Below are 21,376 nucleotides of genomic sequence, written 5' to 3'. Positions count from 1 at the left end.
AGCAGAATGTTTTCCTTATGTAGTACATTGTATTGTAATTTTAGAGAAACCATGCATTTGCTTTTATTCGACCACAAACAAATTTTGCGTTCGTGTAATCATATGATGTCATCGTCTGCGTCTGCGTCTGAAGACACATTTGGTGTCTGGACAATAACTTTAGTTTAAGTGAATGAATCTCTATGAAATTTTATAAAATGTTCAACACCTCAAAAGGAAGGTTGAGATTGATTTTTGGAATGATGGTCCCTAAGGTTTAGGAATGAGGGGCCCAAAACAAGCATTTATCTAGTGTCAGGACAATAAGTTGCAATTGTTCTGAAATTGTACCACAATGTTTAATACCATAAGTAGAAGGTTGGGATATATATATTAAGGGTTATGGGGCAAACAGTCTAGGAATAAAGGGCCATATTACTCAATAAAATGTTGTAAAGTAACAAAATGATATATATTTTTTCAGTACCTATCTTGCTTGTCCACAAGTTCATCCAACGATAAACTGGCTTTTGACGTAGGACTTAATGAAACAGCTCAAGGTATGTGAAAAACAAAAGAGAAAAAGAATATAATAATGCTTCTGTTTTGATAATTTTATTCACAAAAATTATCTATCTATTTACAATGCAAAAACATACATATGTAGATTTATGTTTATATTTGTACAATTTACCCATCTTTTTGATATTTGACATATTAGTGTTATTACCAATGTTATTTCAACTGATCGGGCGGAGCTTAAGTTTAAAGGACAAGGTACAATAAGGGCCATTTTTGGCCCCCTCTTGAAAGACATTAAATTTTATAATTTCAATAGACTAGGTATAGAAGCTTCAAAAAATGGCATTTTTTTTTTGTGATTCTCATTTTTTTGGTTGCCTAGCAACAGATTTGAAACCTGCCAATAATATGCTATTTTAAACCTAACTAACAAAAAAAACGTATTTTCCATATGAATCAAAATGTATAATTGTAAAATACATATATGGAAATTTAAAGCGGTAATGTTTTTTTTATCTATATTAATTCAACGAGTATTTATCAACACCTTAACTACCAGTATGGCCCTTAGCAACAGTAATGTATATTAAGCAACAGTAGACTTTGGTATATGTTCATGGCTTATGTAAACAATAATATGTTAACCAAAGCTATGTTTCTATTGCTAGGTACTTTTAGGACAAATGTACAAATCTTACAATTTGTTTGGCTTGTTTTTTTCGCAAAAAAACTACCTAGCAACCGTAATAACTGCATAGCAACGACCTTTTTCATTTATGATTTACGTTGATGTTGTATTTTTCTAATAGTATTTTGTCGTCTAATTAAATGAGCTTTTTTAGATTAATCTCTGTCCAACTATGGATGAAAATAGCTTGGTGTTCACTTTCAACAAACAACCCGCCCCCCCTCTCCTAAAAAAAATAGCAAATAAATAAATAAATAAACATGACATACGAAAAAAGTGTTTATCCAAAATTGAAATTATATAGACCTTCATGCAGACCTTCTCGTGACATCATAAACATAATGATTAACCTTTGCCCTATAATGTAATTACATTAAAAAAAAAGGGACGAAAGATACCTTAGGGACAGTCTAGGGATTTTTCAACCCTCATATTTGGGTCTGATTATGGGCCCTTGTCCCAATTAAATATGCTCTTTTTTCTCAATTTTCAACTCTAAAATCACCAGTTGTATATCATTGTATAAAGACATCGTTGCAAGATTTTGTTGGTGTCGTAGTGTGGTATTTTGTTTACAAATCTCTTGAATTTTGTTTACAAATCTCTTGAATTTTGTTCACAATTTATGCAATTATAACTTATTCCTTCTCAGAATGCAGAATTTTGCACATAATTTTCCAAAATTTTCTTGAGGACCTAGTCCCCAAACCCCACTTCAAAGTTGCAAATGGCTGGTGCTGTGTGCCATCGGTATAAATAAACTAATATATTTCCCCACAATCCAACATTTCACGAACTTTATTCTCAATTGCATGGGCTCCTTCCCCTAAATACTAGGAAAATCACTGCTGTCAAACTCATAAATTGAAAAAAACTGATAACGACATGGCTGAAAATGAAAAAGACAAACAGACAAGCAAAAGTACACATGACACAACATATACAACTAAAGAATAAGCAACACGAACCCCACCAAAAGCTGGGGGTGATCTCAGGTGCTCCGGAAGGGTAAGCAGATACATAACTTTTATTCTATGATTGTTCATAACGATACATAACATCATTTTTGGACTCCGATTTCTATATGTTGTTAGAATCAGCAAACCGAAGAACCACATTAATTCATTTTTTTTATGAAATCAAAGAAAAGATAATTTCAGACCTCAATGTAAAATAATTTGAAAACATGGCCTAAAATCTAAAATCTATATAAACGGTAACATATAGATCAAGTATCCCATGTATTCACTTTTTTGTTGAAGAATTTAATTTGAACCCTGTTTTGCACCAATTTGAAAACCAGTTCCAAAATCAAATATCTTAATACACATACAGATTCAGCTCATCAAAAGAACCGCAAGAATTTTATTTTCGTAAAACCAAAAAAATATAATTTTGGACCCTTTAGGCGTCATTGTAGCATTGTAGACCGATATGAAGGCGGGCCCAAAATAGACAAAAATATATTCACGGATATATTTGGCATACATGTTAATGTTTGATGAAATTAAACAAAGACCTCACGTGTAGACCAATTTAAACACGGGGCCTTGAATCCAAAAACACAGTTAGATGCAGCATTTTAAAGAACCCCCGGAATTAAATCCCATTGAAATTGGTCAAGAAATAAACAACAAACACCAAACAACAACATATGATAATATTATACGGACGCAAAAATGTTCCCGGTCGCTTAAAAACTGATCTGATCTTTGAATACAAAAATCATTAAGTCTGTAATGATATACAACAAAATAACTATACCATTTACTGAGAACAGACACAAGACAATCCATGTATTGCATTATGTTGCGCCCATGGTTTACATTTTCAGGATGCCAATTTCATATTTGTAAAAAGACAGGGTTAGATGTAAAGTTATAAATTGAAAAAGAGTTTGCGAGTAATATATATATTATAGCAAACGTTACATATCATGATGATCAGATTGGCCATGATTATTTTTATACCTTTTTATCATGTCATGATTATTATTCATTTCAACTTTTAAAATGCAAGAATCATTTTGTAAGGAAATCTGTCTGCTATCCATTGACAAAAGTTACACCCTTAAAAATTCATGTGCGTTTGAAACTACATGATGTATTTAGATAGGTACTTCCTTAAATATTATTTTTTCCAAAAAGTCTCTACCGCTTCTTTTTGTTAAAACTAAACCACCCAGAAACAGCGGAAATAAGCGGCATATATAGAAACACTGTAAGTGAGACTAAAACCGTGAATAATGTCCCTAAACATCCTATTGAAAAATACTAAAAAAGAATGTGTAATGACAACCAACTAAATTGATAGCTATTATAATGAAAACAAATACTCCAGCCATTCTATCTCGTTGAAATATTTTTAAATATTATTAGAAGAAAAACGTATTGGACAAAAATATACACATTGTGAGATTCGAACGTAAATCGCGGCATTCAAAAGCCGACGCGATACCACTACACTACGTTGCCACAATGTCTCAAATGTGGTAAATGTATGTATTTATAGACATACTGTAAAGTCATAATAGAAATGTGACTAGGGCTAACTACCTCCCCAGGACTACCTCTCAATGTGTTTCCTTTATATGGGACGATGTGTACTCGAAACAAAAAAGATTCACGTTAATATTAAATAGAATTACCTTGTTCTTTTCGGCGGTGGTCTTTTGCAAAGTCGTATGCAATTACAGACTCGACCCCAGGTATGACAGGTATCTTGTCCCGAATTTACACATTATTCTAAAGAACCCAAAAAAGGAAAAAAAAATATTCAAACATTTTTCGCTTTATTTTATGAGGGTGACACTTGCAAAACGCCTGTTTATCGTGTGTGCCGTGTGCATATGTTTTCACTATGTAAGGTGTTGATTTAAATCGATAAAACACACTCCACCTTGATATAAAGATAAAAAAAATACAATTTGAAACTGAATGATGGCAAAATCCTACAACTGAAAACCTTGAGCACCTATCGAAGTATTCTTGCTTTAGTTGAGGGTTTCTTGCCGTAACAGCCGAATGCGGATATTTTCAGCTCTTTCTCCGATTTCGACCCAATTCTACTATTTTGACACAAATTGTTGTTTTTTTACGAGAGATTTTTTAAATTTTTGAGCACCTCCGCCAACGTGAGCCAATGATTTCTTTTCATATTCGGAAAACCCCGTTTGTATGCTATCTTTATCACTAATTATTACTGTGGCTCACGTTGGCGGAGGCCTTTAAAAACGAAGGATTGAAGTCCACATTTGGACATTTTTCTATCTTTTGACGTTATCAACACACTTTAGCCAAACCAAAATCAGGTTTATGCCATACTAGAAGACAAATTGGGCATGTGGTATTGAAGAACAAATATATTAAGATATTTTATGATGCTCAGTTCATTTATAAGATGAAAATGATTTTTTGACAAAATAGGGGGCCAAATACGGCCCTTAGTGTACCTTGTCCTTTGCATGAGGACAGTCGATTTGAAAATGTGTGTGATAACGATGATTGCCATTATAGTTATTACTGATTTCTAATCACCTATCAGTGACCTCAAAGGAATTTACAAAAGAATGACTGGACAATGCATTGATGAGTGTATCCTAAAACACCTATCTATAGATGGACTGATTTATTATGAGCGAACTGGATAAACTCCGCCCAGTCAAGTGAAATAAATTGAGTAATAATACTTTTGAATTACTATGGATTACTTCATTTTTTAAGGGGTACCAATTTCATGGATTGAGGAAAATTGTATTAGCAGATATTTGATTTCGTGGACATGACAAAGTCGGCAAGCAAGCCTATAGAAAATTTGTACTTTAGTCGAACATTGAAATTCATGGTTCACCTATACCCACTAATATTGGTATTCCATGAATAATAACCGAATCCACAGTATGGGGGATTATAATCTAAGAGTCACTTTATTTGTAAATATTCATTAAAGGTATGCTTAAAAAGTCACCTCACCTCACCTATCCTCTTCATGCCGGTCGGCATTTAACGCCCTGATGTATGTTTAAAAAGTACTAAATAGAAATAAGTTTGTGGGTTTTTTTTCTCAACAGGAGAAGCATGTTGGTGGACCATCCATCCAGCATCCAAACAAAGGTCAGAAGGTGAAAAAGTACGAGTTGGAGATGACCTTATACTTGTTAGTGTGTCCTCAGAAAGATACCTTGTAAGTATAGATACTTTACTTTTAACAAATTTTTGGATGACAAAAATTTCAATCTGCTTTTGAATGTTCTTAAAGTATATTTGCAAAAGATTGGAGCAGAGAGATTTATACTGAATGTGTGTAGCTACTGTCACTTTTAGAATAGCTAACTGCCATATTTGAATAAAGAAAATAAGGCCAAACATGACTTAATGCCTCATGGATTAAATGAGTGTGCTGAGTAAAAATAATCAAGCTATTTCATATAAATCACTATTATCTATACGATAATTAGTTTTAATTACTAAGATAGATATTAATACACATGATAAGTGGTGTTTTTCTTCAGTGAATAACAGTTTTAATGTAAATTTTGCAGCATATTGGTGGAGGCAGTATGGTTATAGCATCATTCCAACAGACTCTATGGACAGTAGTCCCTATGTGTTCTGGAGGAATCAGAAACAAATGTCTAGGTTACGTGTTCGGTGGCGATGTTATTCGTCTGTTTCATGGTCACATGGATGAATGTCTAGCAATACCCGAAGCTGGAAGTGATAATGAATTCAGGTATAAATTTTTGAATTATTGGTTAAAGTTGGTGTATACGTTTTCATTTGTTTATTTGACGAAAAAATCAGGTTTCAGTTTCTAATGAACTACATAAAATGAAGCTTGAGTAATTATCTGTAGTTATTACATTGGTTGCAATGAATTACATTGATTTCCCATTTAAATAAAAACCGATAATTTCACATGTGAAATAAACATGGTTATTTCACTCTCTGACGTCATACAACAATAGGCGTTGTCAAGACGTCGATAACGTCGGATCAAAACAAATTGTCAATGCGTAGGAAAAAGATATAGTTCCTTACATTTTTTACATTAATTTCATAAAAAAAAAGCCATTTGCCAATGTAATAAAAAGAATAACTAATCGCCGTATTTGAATATCAAAAATAAGACAACTTGTGACCGAACGCCGCTATGGATTAAACTCGTGCTGCACACTCGTTTAATCCATGCGTCGTTCGGTCACGCGTTGTCTTATTTTTGATATTCAAATACGGCGATTAGTTATACTATAATTACCAATCAATGCTAAAAATTCAAATTTGCTACATATCAAAACTTTGAACATAACCAGGAGGTAAACTCTGTGATTTATAACTAGACAGACACATTGAACCATAATAGAACACAAAGGATATATTCATCATTTTGCAGGCATCTTTACTCTATCATTTTAAATTAAAACACTAACATTTACATCAAGTTTTTTCTTAGAAAGTATATTTTGTGTAAAGAAATATGATTGACTGACTGTTCTATCTATCTATCTAAAGATTAACATTTTTTCTGTTATATGATTTCAGTGCTGTAATGTATGAAACTGGTGCAGTATGTAGTCATGCTAGATCTCTGTGGAGAATTGAAATTATAAGAACAAAGTAAGTTAATCAGTAATAGATGGTGCATTATATATTTCTGAGATTTGGTGAAATTGTCAAAGAGACAATTATGGGGGTCTCATTGGGGGGTTCCGATGACGGATCCCGCTTACTGTTTTGTCAGATTCCCGTATTCCGCTTACACTATGTACGTAAGCAATTTTCATTTTTATACGCCCGTCTTTTAGACGGGACGTATTATGGTATACCGTTGTCTGTCCGTCCGTCCGTCGTCCACACTTCGGACAATAACTCAAAAACACTTTCACCAATTTCCATGAAACTTAGGTGAATTGTTTATATTTATTGACGTAAGCTCCCTTTCATTTTTTATAAATTTCAGATTTTAAGTTTTGGATTTATGGGGCTTTATTCATAAAAAAGTGGGGATTTTCAACACTTCGGACAATAACTCAAAAAGGCTTTCACCAATGTCCATGAAACTTTGGTGAATTGTTTATATCTATTGATGTAAGCTCCCTTTCAATTTTTATAAATTTCAGATTTTAAGTTTTAGATTTATGGGGCTTTATTCATAAAAAAAGGGGGATTTTCAACACTTCGGACAATAACTCAAAAAGGCTTTCACCAATGTCCATGAAACTTTGGTGAATTGTTCATATCTATTGATGTAAGCTCCCTTTCAATTTTTATAAATTTCAGATTTTAAGTTTTGGATTTATGGGGCTTTATTCATAAAAAAAAGGGGGATTTTCAACACTTCGGACAATAACTCAAAAAGGCTTTCACCAATGTCCATGAAACTATGGTGAATTGTTTATATCTATTGATGTAAGCTCCCTTTCAATTTTTTTAAATTCAGATTTTATATTTCCGTGTTATGAATTTTTATGCTTAAAAAAGGAGGGATTTTCCAATTTTGGGACAATAACTAACACTTTCACAAAATTTTATGCAACTTTGATAAATTGTTTATATCTATTGACATAAGCTCCCTTTCCATTTTTATAAATTTTAGATTTTACGTTTTCTTAAGTAATGAATTTTTATACTTAAAAAAGGGGGATTTTATGAAACTTTGGTGAATATATCAATGTAACATCCCTTTTGATTTGTATATATATTTCTAGTTGATCATATCAGAGGCGGAAAAAAATTGGTTGCTTATATAAGGAATCACTGAAGCGTGACTGGAGCGGGCCCCCTCTTAGGTCAGTCAGTGGGCCCCAACTTATGGAAATTTCTGGATCCGCCACTGCATATAAATTCATTTAAAGCATAAAAGACAAGTTAAAAGAGCAACGGGCGTATCATGCGCTAAAGCGCAGCCCTTTATTTTGTCATTTCCCTGGTCCCACAAGACCTCATTTCCCATTTTTAACGCCACAATAATTTGTCTTTCACGTATCACGCTTACAAAAAATCAGCAATCCCGCATCACGCTTAGACCCCACTGAGACCCACAATTATCAGTAGTCATGGAAACCAAAACTGAATTTCTAAAAGAGAGGCTCAAGATAATAAATACGAAAACAAAATGAAAACCATATAGCAAAAAAATAAAAACAAACAACAGCTCCCAAATCACAACACAGAAAACCAGACCAACCAATACAAACCCTATTACCAAAAACAGGGTAAACTTATGGTTTTCAGTGATGATCATTTTTTCACACCATAACTGACAGTCAAGCACAAATCTCAATATGTCCCCTTGAAGAGGGCTTTCTAGCTTGATAATTGTTAGCTGAAAATTTTGAATAAATTAACTCATTTATCCAATTAAGCACACATATTAAATTAGAGGAAAGAGATATTTGTACAATCTCAGAGCATATCATATTTTAAACTAGTTCTCAGTATTTTACACAAAAATATTACTTGTCTGTTTGTAGATGGGCTGGTGGATTCATGGGATGGGGACAGCAGTGTCGTTTACGTCATGTGACATCTGGCCGATATTTAGCAGTTACCACTGACAACCAAGTAGTAACAGTACATCGCCAGAAAGCTGAGGAACAAGCTGTTGCATTCTTCTTATTTAGCTCAAAGGTAGGTAGTGATTTGGTTTCTTCTCTACGAAATTAATTTTTATATCTAATTAAAAAAAGAATTTGTTCAGAAACAGGTCTTTACATTTAACCACATATCTAAATATATAGGAGTTTAAAGTTTAAACTTGCTAAAAAGAAAAACACTGAAATTTTGGGTGAATCAAATATTTGCATTTTTCAAGGGCTTATTTTTTAAAGATGTGAAAAAAAGTTGTAATGAAAGACTTTTTAAAAAATTTCAATAGTAAATTTAATTATGCAGGGCTTTCCCTTGAAATTGAAGTAGAAGGCTCAATTGAAATAATAGGCGGCTGTAACATGCGTTTGGCGAAGCTGGACGCCCACCAAGCTGTAATCTTGGTGCCTTACGGCAGGGGGTCTGGGGGCCCCTCAAGGCCCCGAGAAGCTCTGGCATAAATAGAGCAAAATCCTGCATTCTCACAATCTCCTGGCACCTAATTTCATCTTTCAAATGACCATTTTTTATGTATGAAATTGAAGAAAAAAAAAATCTCAAAGAAATTTCATTTTTTTTTTATGTTATAGTTTTTTATTTTTATTACCTTATGCTTAAAATTCATTTACTTGTGAAGGAGTTTTATTTATATAATAATTCGGTTTGTTAGAAATCTTGATCGATTTATTTTGCATAACTACATGCATTTGTAAACAAATGACCCCCCTTTTCTCTATAAAGACTGTTATGCGTATTTAAATCATACAATTATTTCTCAAATTGATAGAAAATTGTTATATCCTCTTATTCTCGCTTTTTTGTATACTGTTCAATAAGTCGGATACATAAATCATGTGGAAATGTTATTTATTTGTGGTCGAGTTGACAATATTCTACTTTCGTTTTTGACCTTGATTCTCTGAACACTACGGGGTTTTGAAAAATGAACTTCAAAAGATACTGTTTTCCAGATTCTGAACAATATGATCTACTATATTTTCTTTAATTTGACTGCTATTATTCCATAACATAAGATTGTCATCCTATCTGATTGTCTTCACGTTTTAAAAGCCAAAAAAAAAGCCAACGAGTTAATGACCATCGGAACGTCTCTATTGTTATCGTTTAATGACCACCGTAACGTCTCTCTTGTCATCTTTGAAAAGAAACTATGCATTCTGACTTTAAATAGACAGCCAATCAGTGACCTGAATTCATGTGAACTATGTTTAGCCCAAGGTAAACACTGACTTCTCATCCTTGTTTATCGTGACCGCGACTTTGCGACAATACATCTCTCGGCTGCCTGTAAACATTTGAAAAAGATATTTTTGTCTTTTTGAATTTATATTTTTATCAGTGAAGTAGCCGGCACTTGAAACCACCGCAAACGGCAAATTTCTGCCGGCTACCAGCTTCAATGGAAAGCCCTGATTATGAACTTATAAATTTCGTGTAGTTTGAAAGCATAAACTTGAGAGAAAAGTGTGTAGATCTTTTTTGTTATATACTCAACATTGATGTTCAACCTTCATTAATTTTATTGTTAGGATGACAAGAAACAGACAGAGGGAAGAGAAGATGAAGGAATGGGAAAGTCTGACATCAAGTATGGAGACTCCATGGTATTCATACAACACTGTGAGACTAGTCGATGGTTATCATATCAAACTTACGAAACAAAGAAAAGAGGAGTTGGAAAATTGGAAGTGAAAAAGGTATGTATAAGTTACAAATAAGCTCAATTGAAATTGCTCATGTGAAGCAGTGGCAGATCTAGGGGATAGTTTGGGGGGTTGGAACCCCTTTTTTTCTGATGATCAATGCATTTGAATGGGGACATATGGTTGGAACCCCCCTTTTATCGTGGATTAGGAACCCCCTTTATAAATGGCTGGATCCACCCCTGTGAAGCTTCTTGATAGATGGGATCTTGCATTTTGATTTACTCTGGATTTATTGATTTATGTGGGAACTGATATTCAGGATTTAGGAAAAATTGTATTTTTTGTGGATGCTTGATTTTGTGGATTTTCGAAAGTCTACATTCAAGTCTATAGAAAATTTGTAAGTTGTTGAAAATTTGAATCGGTGGTTCATCTTTACCGACGACATCCGTGAAAAATTGGTAACTACTGAATAAGAATGAATCTAACCGTATTTGAGTTTTGCAATTTTGATCTAACTGGGTCAAAATCTTTAATTGTTTTTACATAGGCGGTAATGGTAACGTTTTTTCCTGTAGCTCAGTCCATATTGTAAACTTGGATATGTATGATAGCTCGTTTCGAAGCTGTGACATTTTCACATATGTGGTTAAATTTTCGGGGTACAAAGTGAGATTACTTTTTCCGTAAATTAGCATACCCCAAACATCCTTTTGTGATGCGGCTCCTTGTGGTAAAATATCCCCTTTTTAACACAATAAGTTCTTTGAAAATTTAATACTTTGAACACATTTAATAGCTCCATAGTTTTTACACATTTATTCTATGTTCCTCTACTTTCCTAATCACCACAAATGGTTAAGTTCAGTCATTTTTAAAAAATGGAAACATGTCCAATATCACTACACAGAGATTTTTTCTTTACACATGACTTTTGAGTTCCTCATTTCGAGGCGCATTAGGAATGTTGTCCTAACTACTTCTTTAAGAGTTTTTTATTAACTATGAAAAGTTAATTAAATATGTGCATTGTTTATGCTATAATTGTCATTCATAGGAAATGTTTGTAATTTTGAATCTATGTTTTATGAGATATTATTTGTTTCTGTAGGCTGTAATGTTGATTGAGGGACACATGGATGATGGTTTTACATTTTCCCGAGCTCAAGAAGAAGAATCAAGATCTGCTAGAGTTATCAGGAAGTGTCAGTCTATATTCAACAGATTTAATAAGTAAGTTTAGATGAACAAGAGAGTAAATTAAAAAGTAGCTACTAAATAGTTTTTTTTGCTGAAATATTGACCCTTATGAATTTTTAGTACAGTTTTAGTCTCATTGATGTGTAACGAGTATGGAAACGCTTTTGACTAAAGTAAATGATGTATGTTAATTTGAAAGTTAAGACATAAAAGTATTATATATTCTTGAAATAACAATATAATCATAAGTTTAAGTTTGAGCATTATATCCTTCTTCACAGTTTTGATAGCTGCTTACACTGTTGTCTTTACTCTGTTTAGCAATTCCCCTAATATTTCAGTTGATCTTTATTTTAACCATGAAGTAAGGATAGTTTTTGATGGCTGTTGACAGGAATGGAAGTAGGATAAGGCTTATAAATTGTTAGACCTGCATAGGCTAAATTGTCTAAGAATCCATTTTCATTGATTTTTATTAACTTTCAGAGCACTAGATGCTTTAAAGACCGAGGGCAGAAGTAGTCATGCCTGGGGTAGAATTAGTCTTTCAGAAGTATTGAAGTGCCTTGAAGACCTCATTGACTATTTTGCTCAACCTGGTGTAGATGAAGGTATATGCTCTAAGTTTTATATTACGTTTTAGTTATTTCATAATTAGCTTAATAAATAAAGGCTTTACTTTATGAAAATAATGAGCCACAAGGTTTAAATTCAATGATGCATATATTTGAAATTGCAAACAATTATGATTATATGATGACTTGATTTGTGTTGTTTAATTTATTTGTCCATTTCAGAACAATTCATTTATATTTGTGAAAAAACAGTTATGACTGTAATATTTTGTAACTGTAGGTGATACTGTAGAGGCTTTAAGTTGAAAAGAGTACCATTGTAGTGTTAATCAAATAATTAAAGGAGATGTTGATACACATCATTTAGACGGCAACTCAACAACAACAAAACATAAAACCTTGTTTAAATTTATTTTTCAGAGCATGAAGAAAAGCAAAATAAGCTCAGAGCTCTTAGAAATAGACAAGATTTATTCCAAGAAGAGGTACTTTACTTTAAAATTATAGTTAACATATGGATTATTCAAATCCAGTGTATTTAAGAATTAGGGTTTTGGGTTTGTCTTTTTATGAAGGGGTTGGGGTGTTGGATTCAAATGGGAACAGTTTGGTTAGTAAGGAATCAACTTTTTGGGTCAGGAATTTAACATAGTTTTAGACATTATTTACTGATTTTTAGGACAAAATCTGGGAAACCTTAATATAAAATTGTATATGATCATACATGTCTTTACTAAAGTTGAAAAAATCTGTGAATAAATGATTCCCAAGTTTATGTTTAAAACTAGTATACTGCAAATACTTACCAAAAAAATCTTGTTTTGATTATTATGATGGTTCATTTTCAGGGTATGATTGCTCTCATTCTGGAAACCATTGACAAGTTCATCCAGTATAAAAGTAGGCGACACTTTGCCCATTATGCAGGCGAGGAGGCAGCTAGTAAATGGGATGACATATCAAGTTATTTATATCTGCTGTTAGGTAGGAATTTATGCACATATATCGAATTATATATTCATAGCCATTTTGTATGTACTATTTAAAATTCTCCAGATCTAGAAGATGAAAAAGAAAAAAACTAGGTTTGAATTGTTCAGTTAGAACCAGTTACTTTAACAAATACGAATTATAAAGAAATATTAAAAGTATTGTTGTTTAACATTTAATATTTAGTGAATACAAATTTTAAGTAAGTTTTATAAAGTATTACTCGCCAATTCAGTATTTATAATTTGACTTTTCTATTTCCCTAGCTGCCATGATTCGTGGTAACCGTGCCAACTGTGCTCAGTTTGCTCAATCCTATCGACTTGACTGGCTTGTCAGTAGGTTAGAAAGTCAGCAGTCATCAACAGGTAGGTTAATTGGTTAAAAATATAAGTAGGCTTTGATGCTTAATCTTGTACTAAAACATCTTGCACCATTTTAGTGAAATGAAAATAGAAACATCTAAGGTCTATATTTTTTGGTCTCCCAAATATGTACTTGATGCTATTAAAACTAATCTAGCATCTTGGCTATGGTGAATCTCTACTTCAAACTTTTATGCAAAAAAAAAAAACAATCTAGTAAATCAATAGTAAATTGATAACAGATCATACCACATCTTCTTATATCAATTTGATCAGAATTTACAGTACTTTGTTAATATCCAACATTTTAGTATATGTCCAACTATGATCAATAACAGCAAGATGTTTCAGATATACCACTAATTTATTTGCTGAAACATTTATTTTTTCCTTTTAGCAACTGAATATACAATGTACTTTTATTCATTGTTGGTGTTATAAAACCAGTTTTAAGCGTCACTTTGGGGCTATTTCTTGTCGGGGAGTTTTTATTAGGAGAGAAATCCAGAGTGCCCGGAGAAAACCATGACCTTTGATAGGAAAACTGACAATCCTAGTCAATAAAGATTGGAGTTGAGTGCAACCGCAGAAGCAGGTTTCGAACTCACAACCTCTGTGTTGACTGGTTCAGGGATTACAGTAGTAGAACTACTTAGACCACTTGGCCACCGAGGACTTCATGTACTATTTTTAGAAAGCACTAAACAAATATGATTTCTATTTTTAATTTTAGGAGTCTTAGATGTGTTACATTGTGTACTAATAGACAGTCCTGAAGCTCTCAACATGATCAAAGAGAAACACATCATTACAATCATATCATTGATAGACAGAGCTGGCAGAGATCCAAAGGTATGTCTTAATTGACATTGCTACTTACCATAGCAAGATTAACGTCAAATAGAATTTATAAACATTCAAACTTAACTAGCAGACTTACAACAGTAATGATTATGGTCTCAATCAAGCTATAGATTTGATATGAATGGTGCCCTTAATGATTACATACAAAATAGAAAACCATAGTCCAAAAATTATTGAACTAGAAATCTTTAGTAAGCAAGAAAAAACATTTCTCCCATACATGTAAAATAAATAATCTATACCCACTTTGAGTTCAAACATACTCTTAAATTCCATCATAGTATCAATTTAGAAAAATTATTGTATTTTTTCCAAAATCTAACACAGAGTTCTGACTTGTAGGTGCTAGATGTTTTACGTTCCTTGTGTGTAGGGAGTGGAGTAGCTGTTAGAACCAATCAGAATCTTATCTGTGATAACCTGTTACCTGGCCGAGATTTACTGCTGCAGACAAAACTGGTTGACCATGTTGCAAGGTAAATGTAGAACCAGTCAAATTCCTATCTGTGATTATCTGTTTCCATGTCTTGAATATACTGCATACAAAACTAGTTGGATATATTGATAAATACTGCAAACAACTTATTTAAGGAGGCTCGCGGGTATAAGATTTTCAGAAAAAAAATAAACTTTTATTTTTCATTACAAATTGTATTTATTACCTTTAGTAGTTGTTACTTTACTATGTGGTACAAAAATTATTCCAAAAAATCAATTCGTGTTGGCCCCAGATAACTTTGAAAATGTTTATATCATGAAAAAAGCTCCAAATTATCTCCCTTTGGTGCAAAAATGCTATTTTTTGTCATTAAAATTGAAATATCTTTTTTTACTCATCGGTGACCTATATTTTTTATTATTGTTTTCAAATAAGCTATACATTAACTAAATAATTGTAAAATTTAAGCGATTTTTGTAATTAAATTCGTTTTTTATTTCGATATTACCTCTTTTTCTCCTATTAGTTCAACAGAAAAAAAGTACCTTTACAAAAATGTATGCTTCTTTCGAAGTCAGATTGTGAGCGTAAATGATCGGTGACCCCCCTTTTTTATTTTATTTTTCTATTAGGTATAAGATAAAGTTCATTTATAGAAAAAATTGGCGAAATCTTATATTAAATAAAAAATTTGATTTAGACCTGCAAGCCCCCTTAAGCTCCTTTTGCAAGTTGAAACAAAAGGGACTAGAATTTGTTAAATTTTGATCTTCCTATACATTAATGTGTTAAGAAAATGATAAAAAACATTGAAAATAAATCTCTGTGAAGTCAACAAGGACCAAAGCAAAATTAAATAAAGTTTTACATGTTTCTTTTTTCAGTATTAAGCCAAATATATATGTAGGAGTATTAGATGGATCAGCCATGTACAAGAAATGGTATTTTGAACTTGTTGTAATCCAGTTTGAATCAGCTACACATCTTCCACCCACTCTTAGAGTGGGCGTCGCCAATACCAATGGTTTTGTACCCTACCCTGGAGGAGGAGAACAATGGGGAGGCAATGCTGTTGGTGATGATTTGTATTCCTATGCATTTGATGGTGTCAATTTATGGACAGGTAAGTTCAGAGGAAGTTATTTTTATTTATGGTGTAAATTCTGATAATTTTGTAGATATTTTCAAATTACCAATATATTTCAGACTGTATCATCAACTTCTTTGCCATAAAACTTGAATAACTCTCAGATAGACAGTTTAACCCAATGCTACTCATCTGAGATGGAAAGATTTCAAGTTCGTTCAGAGAGAGGTTGCTTTGAATGGTGTTGTAAAATGCATAGGTATAACTACAATTGGACAAGAAGATGGTGACCTGAAAAGATTAATAATTTAAGGTTCCTTGACACTCTTTATGTCATCTGTTCTTTTGTTTACTCTTAAACCCTCTACATTTCATAGTTGAAAGGCAGTACTTTATATTTTGTTATATTTTAGCAATTCGTGCTTTTTGTATAAAATTATAAACAATCCTTTCAGTTCATTTTAAAACATTTGATTACAGGTGGGAAATCAAAGCAGGTGAGAAGAAGTGGTCACCAGTTAGAACATGGTGATGTGATTGGTTGTTGTCTTGACCTTTCTGTACCACAGATAACTTTCACCTTGAATGGTATCAAGGTCAGAGGTGTCTTCAAGGATTTCAATCTTGATGGTCTGTTCTTCCCAGTTGTGTCAATGTCAGCTCGAGTAAGGTATGAAGTTCAGGAAAATCTGAAACATGCAAGAAAATAAACTTTGAAGATGATTACTTCACCTTTCTGAATTCAAAAGACTGCATTTTTATTGTCTGATACAAAAAATAGAATAAATGGCATGGATTTATAGCTAAATCCTCTTTATTTACCTCATTATCAGGCAGTCACAATATTTTGTGGTATATTTTGGATATACATTGTATATTTCATTTAACAATTTTATGCTATTTATACAACTCTGGATTAATATATCAGCAGTTCATGTCAGATCCTACTTTCTTGTGCAAAAACTGTTTTGGGAATGAAATTTAGTAGTAAAACTTGGATTCAATGTTTTTATTTTTTATAGTTGTCGCTTTGTATTTGGTGGAGATCATGGTAAATTTAAGTTTGAACTACCAGATGGACATTCACCAGCCATAGAAGCATTACTCCCTAAAGAGAAACTAAAGTTGGACCAGTGTTTCTGGTTTGGAGACATCCACAGAAATGTCATACACGGACCAATGGAAATAGAATACACCCCATATGTGCCAAAACCAGTAGATACTGCTAATGTAAGTTTTAAATAATTAAACCTTAAACCAAATTTGTTTATATCAACCAAAATCACTCAGCTTTTTATGAAAAATGAATGAAAAGGCTAATGAGAGTGAATTTTAGTAGGGCTACTTTTGGTTCTTCTCCTGTCCTCATTGATAATAGTAAATGTTCCATGCGTTGGGCTATCTTTTTAAGATTTTTAATTGCTTACCCTTTTTGTCACCCTTTAGTTTTAAAAGCAAATTGGTTAGATAAAAATTTACATTTTGATATACATATACCATAATATTTTAATAAATGACACTCATTTACCATGTTAATTGATAGGTCATGAAATTTTATTAAAAAATGTAAGTTTCAGCAGAAAAACTTTTTATTTTTATTTTCAGATTCAGCTTCCAGCTTACATAGAAAATGTTCGTGATAGATTAGCAGAAAATTTACATGAGGTTTGGGCTGCTAGTAAGATAGAACAAGGATGGTCATTTGGTGAGGTAAATATTTTTTTTTAAATTTGTGCTTGTAGCTATCTGCTATATTTCTATTTAGTGTTTATCAAAAGTGATAATGAAGATATTGTAAACTACAAGACAAGAAAAAGACCTGAATCAACAACCAACTTATAGGTGAAAGAAAACTTAACTAGTGTTTATCAATAAAAAAAACCACCATAAATTGGCTAGATACTGTCATATAAATTGATTGAAAATTTTACTATCATGTATTTTCATACAAGAAATATATTTTTCATTTTTAGGTGAGGGATGACCAAAGAAAGAAGAATCCAGCTGTTAATAGCTTTGAGAAAGTCCCCATGACAGAAAAGAAATATGTTATCACAGTTTCTTTCGAAACATTAAGGTAATAGGTTTGAGAAAGTCCCACTGACAGAAAAGAAACTGTCTGGATAAGGCTTTGAAAAAAGAAGTATGAATTTATGCTTAGGGTCTCAGTTTGACATTAAAGTAATGTCAAAAGGGGAGTTGGCAGATATTTAGCAAGTAATTTTAAAATTAATATTAATATGGAATTTAAATGTCAAGAGTTAAAAATCTATCAGACGTTGCGAGCATTTGAAATCAGAACTAATTATATATGATATGGATTAGGGGTACTGTACTAACGCTATAATCATATCTATTGCAGGACATTACTAGCATTAGGTTATCACATCAGTATGGATAATCAGAAGAAAGAGAATAACAGAATGAAGACACATAAATTGCCAAACAAGTGAGTCGTATTATTTAGTTTTTTTTAAATTTTTAAATTGGTGTATACATTTGACATATATGATTCATGGAATTGTGTACACATTTTTCTTATTACTACAAGTCTTTTTTTTAAATCTTTTATATTTTACAACTTGAATGGCTATACACATTACCTAAATTCAGAAATAGAATAACTATTTAATGTGATTGCAGAAACAGGAATTGAAAATTCATTGGAGCCCAAAGTTTGTTGATGCTGTACTCCTGATTTTAAATGTTTGAAATAATTTATAAAATCAATCAAGATAACTTGTGTGTTATATATTTGTAGACTTTGTAGAGAATATCAAAACTGTATATATGATGACTATTTTATTGTATATATTTAATAGTTTCTTACAAAGTAATGGATACAAACCAGCACCTCTTGATCTGTCATATGTGACCCTGAATGAGTTGATGGAAGACTTGGTAGAATTGCTGGCAGAGAATACACATAATGTCTGGGCTAAAGACAGAATAAAGCATAACTGGACATACGGAACTTATGAGGTAAAATATTCACAAAAAAGGGGAATAAATTTGGATAAATAATAAAAGATTTGAATAATCTGTAATTCTGAGTAACCTTATGGAAAAATTTTGTTGTAAAATGATAGATTATTTTAATGATCATGTATTTAATATTGTTATGAATTTATATTTTAAGGACCTACACAACAAAAGAAGTCCTCATCTTGTGCCATACAACAAAGTGGATGATTCCATTAAAAAGGCTAACAGGTAAATCTTAACATTACATGACAGTGCTTTGACACATTTGCAGTTTCCTAAGTTGTCAATTCAGTTAAGAAGTTTTGAGCAAAATGAAATATAGCTCATGTAATCAAAATAGTTCAATCCAAACTATGGTAATTCTAAGCACAACTTACTTGAATAAAAGGTCTTTCATAATAGGAATATTTTTTGAAATCAAAACAATTATTTGAATAGTCTTGAATAAACTTGTATAAAACAGACCATTTTCCACATCAAATGTTTGTGTTTCAAATTCCATTAAAATATATTATGATTGATTTATCTAATGAAAGTATTTCACAAAATGAACTTAAATTACAAAGGTAAACTTTTGAATAGTTATCTCAATTTTGTTCACATCTTTTCTTATTTAACCAATTAAAATCATTGCATGTGTTCTCTTTTCATTATATTTATAATGTATTGTCTTAAAAGGGATCAAGCAAATCAAACAGTCAAGACGCTCCTTGCCTATGGATACAATTTGGAACCTCCAACCAGTGAGACTGGTGAAAGTGCACAAACAGGTAAATTGTGTATCCTTCATGACCTAAAAATCAAGCATGGAAAAAGTGTTGTTATTGTATTGGCATTTTGATTTTTTAACAGCAGTCGGACATTTCCATAACTGTAAAAATTTGTAATTAAGTTGTTTTACTTAATTATTGTAATATCATTTTATGTGATATTTATAGTTATTGTGTGTGCTTCTGGTCTTGATCAACGAAAAGATAATTTGAAATTAAATAGAGTCCTGGCAAACATTTGGTTAATGCATGTATAGTTTATGCTGTAATTGTATGCATTGTTAATTGAGGCTCTGGATGGAGTTTTCAGAATAATGGGTAAAAAGTTCTGAATAAAGATTAATAAAATATGAAAAATAGATTAAAATAGGCAAAAAAAAAGAAAGAATGGAGAATAATGAGATGCTGATTTATGTAATGTATAAGAGAGTAAGGTTAAAAATAGATAAGTAATAGAGAATAATGGTCTAAAAAGTTATAGAATAAAGAAATAAAGGACCCCCATCCAGATCCTTTTAAATCCCCAATGTTGTGGCTGCATCATTTTATTTTCTGCAATGTGTTTTATTTTAATGCTTTCTAAGGAAGTAAACTATTTGATCATTTGCTGAACTATGGAAATTTAAAAAATACAGGTATGCAACATTATTTATTTATTTATTATTTCATTATGCTTTTAAATATTTATGTGGTGTGTTCATTTTCAGGTTTTTAACTAGATAGATACTTTTTTATATTTAGCTTTATTTATTTACTGATGTTTTCTTTATATGCACTCTGTTCCGTTTTCGTGTAAAGTGAAGGGGTGTTTTTCGTATCATGTTATACACGTGTGTACGAAAATATCTTGAATACATCTGATTCTTTAATAATAAGTTTTTTTTTTTCAATTTATGTAAGTATTTTATTATGTACATACTATTGCCAAATAATCCATGCAAAGGGTCTTTTCTTTTCAAGTTAAATTGTGTCAAAAGCTGTTTTAAAATAATTTGATTTGTTGTAATCAGAATTCTTCATGTTACTTTTAATTTTTGGTATTCAAAATCCCCAACTGTTTGTATATTAACAGTTATGCAGTTCATTTGAAGTATTTGGCCTTTTAATATATGTTTGCCTGCCAAGTTCTCTTACAAGTATCTTGTATGTATCACAGATTTATGAATTTATTTGAAATGCAGAAATTACAACAATTAACAGTATTTAGACAATTGAAACATTATTTTTGTAGCATTATCAAGAGCATTAGGACAGAAGAAATCTAGAAATAGAACTTACAGAACCCAGCTAACATATGCTGTGTCTACAGGAAAATGGTAAAAATTTATATTTTGTCTCATTGGTGTTTTTTTTTTGGCCTCATTTGAATTGTAGTAGATTTGTAAATATGTTCATTCAGAAATTAATGGATGTTTTTAAGAATGTGAAAACAGCCATCAGGTTCGCAATATTGAAAACTTTCATTCATAATTTCAGTAGTGATTTTCCTTCAAAAAATGTTCCCAATCACAGTAATAAGATCTCACATATTTACCAGTAAGCAATTGATTCGCAATCATTCATTTCAAAATTTTTTTTAAGTTATCTACTGTATTCCAAATAAATTATAGTCAACTGTTTTTCTTGTAATTCTTATAGTTAGGATTGAACTATTGAAAG

The 21,376-nt window shown here is 31.7% G+C and overlaps 1 protein-coding gene across 1 annotated transcript in view; it reads left to right on the top strand.

The window, feature by feature from the left end:
* LOC139515996 (ryanodine receptor-like) overlaps nucleotides 1-21,376 on the top strand; it is a gene marked incomplete in the record, with an annotated part of 134,798 nt that overhangs the window by 23,417 nt on the left and 90,005 nt on the right. The window contains 24 exon segments of the mRNA XM_071305798.1: nucleotides 464-539; nucleotides 5,259-5,371; nucleotides 5,730-5,920; nucleotides 6,730-6,804; nucleotides 8,661-8,817; nucleotides 10,326-10,493; nucleotides 11,554-11,675; nucleotides 12,129-12,253; nucleotides 12,638-12,702; nucleotides 13,066-13,201; nucleotides 13,474-13,575; nucleotides 14,306-14,424; nucleotides 14,779-14,912; nucleotides 15,760-15,998; nucleotides 16,443-16,632; nucleotides 16,985-17,192; nucleotides 17,568-17,672; nucleotides 17,936-18,039; nucleotides 18,325-18,411; nucleotides 18,785-18,944; nucleotides 19,102-19,175; nucleotides 19,626-19,717; nucleotides 20,302-20,352; nucleotides 20,949-21,033. Coding sequence (XP_071161899.1) covers nucleotides 464-539; nucleotides 5,259-5,371; nucleotides 5,730-5,920; nucleotides 6,730-6,804; nucleotides 8,661-8,817; nucleotides 10,326-10,493; nucleotides 11,554-11,675; nucleotides 12,129-12,253; nucleotides 12,638-12,702; nucleotides 13,066-13,201; nucleotides 13,474-13,575; nucleotides 14,306-14,424; nucleotides 14,779-14,912; nucleotides 15,760-15,998; nucleotides 16,443-16,632; nucleotides 16,985-17,192; nucleotides 17,568-17,672; nucleotides 17,936-18,039; nucleotides 18,325-18,411; nucleotides 18,785-18,944; nucleotides 19,102-19,175; nucleotides 19,626-19,717; nucleotides 20,302-20,352; nucleotides 20,949-21,033 — 2,978 coding nt within the window.

This window comes from Mytilus edulis, chromosome 3 (assembly GCF_963676685.1).
Source record: "Mytilus edulis chromosome 3, xbMytEdul2.2, whole genome shotgun sequence".
NCBI classification, from domain to species: Eukaryota; Metazoa; Mollusca; class Bivalvia; order Mytilida; family Mytilidae; genus Mytilus; species Mytilus edulis.
The sequence above is the reverse complement of the archived record's forward strand: the minus strand, read 5'-3'. Positions and strand labels throughout refer to the sequence as shown.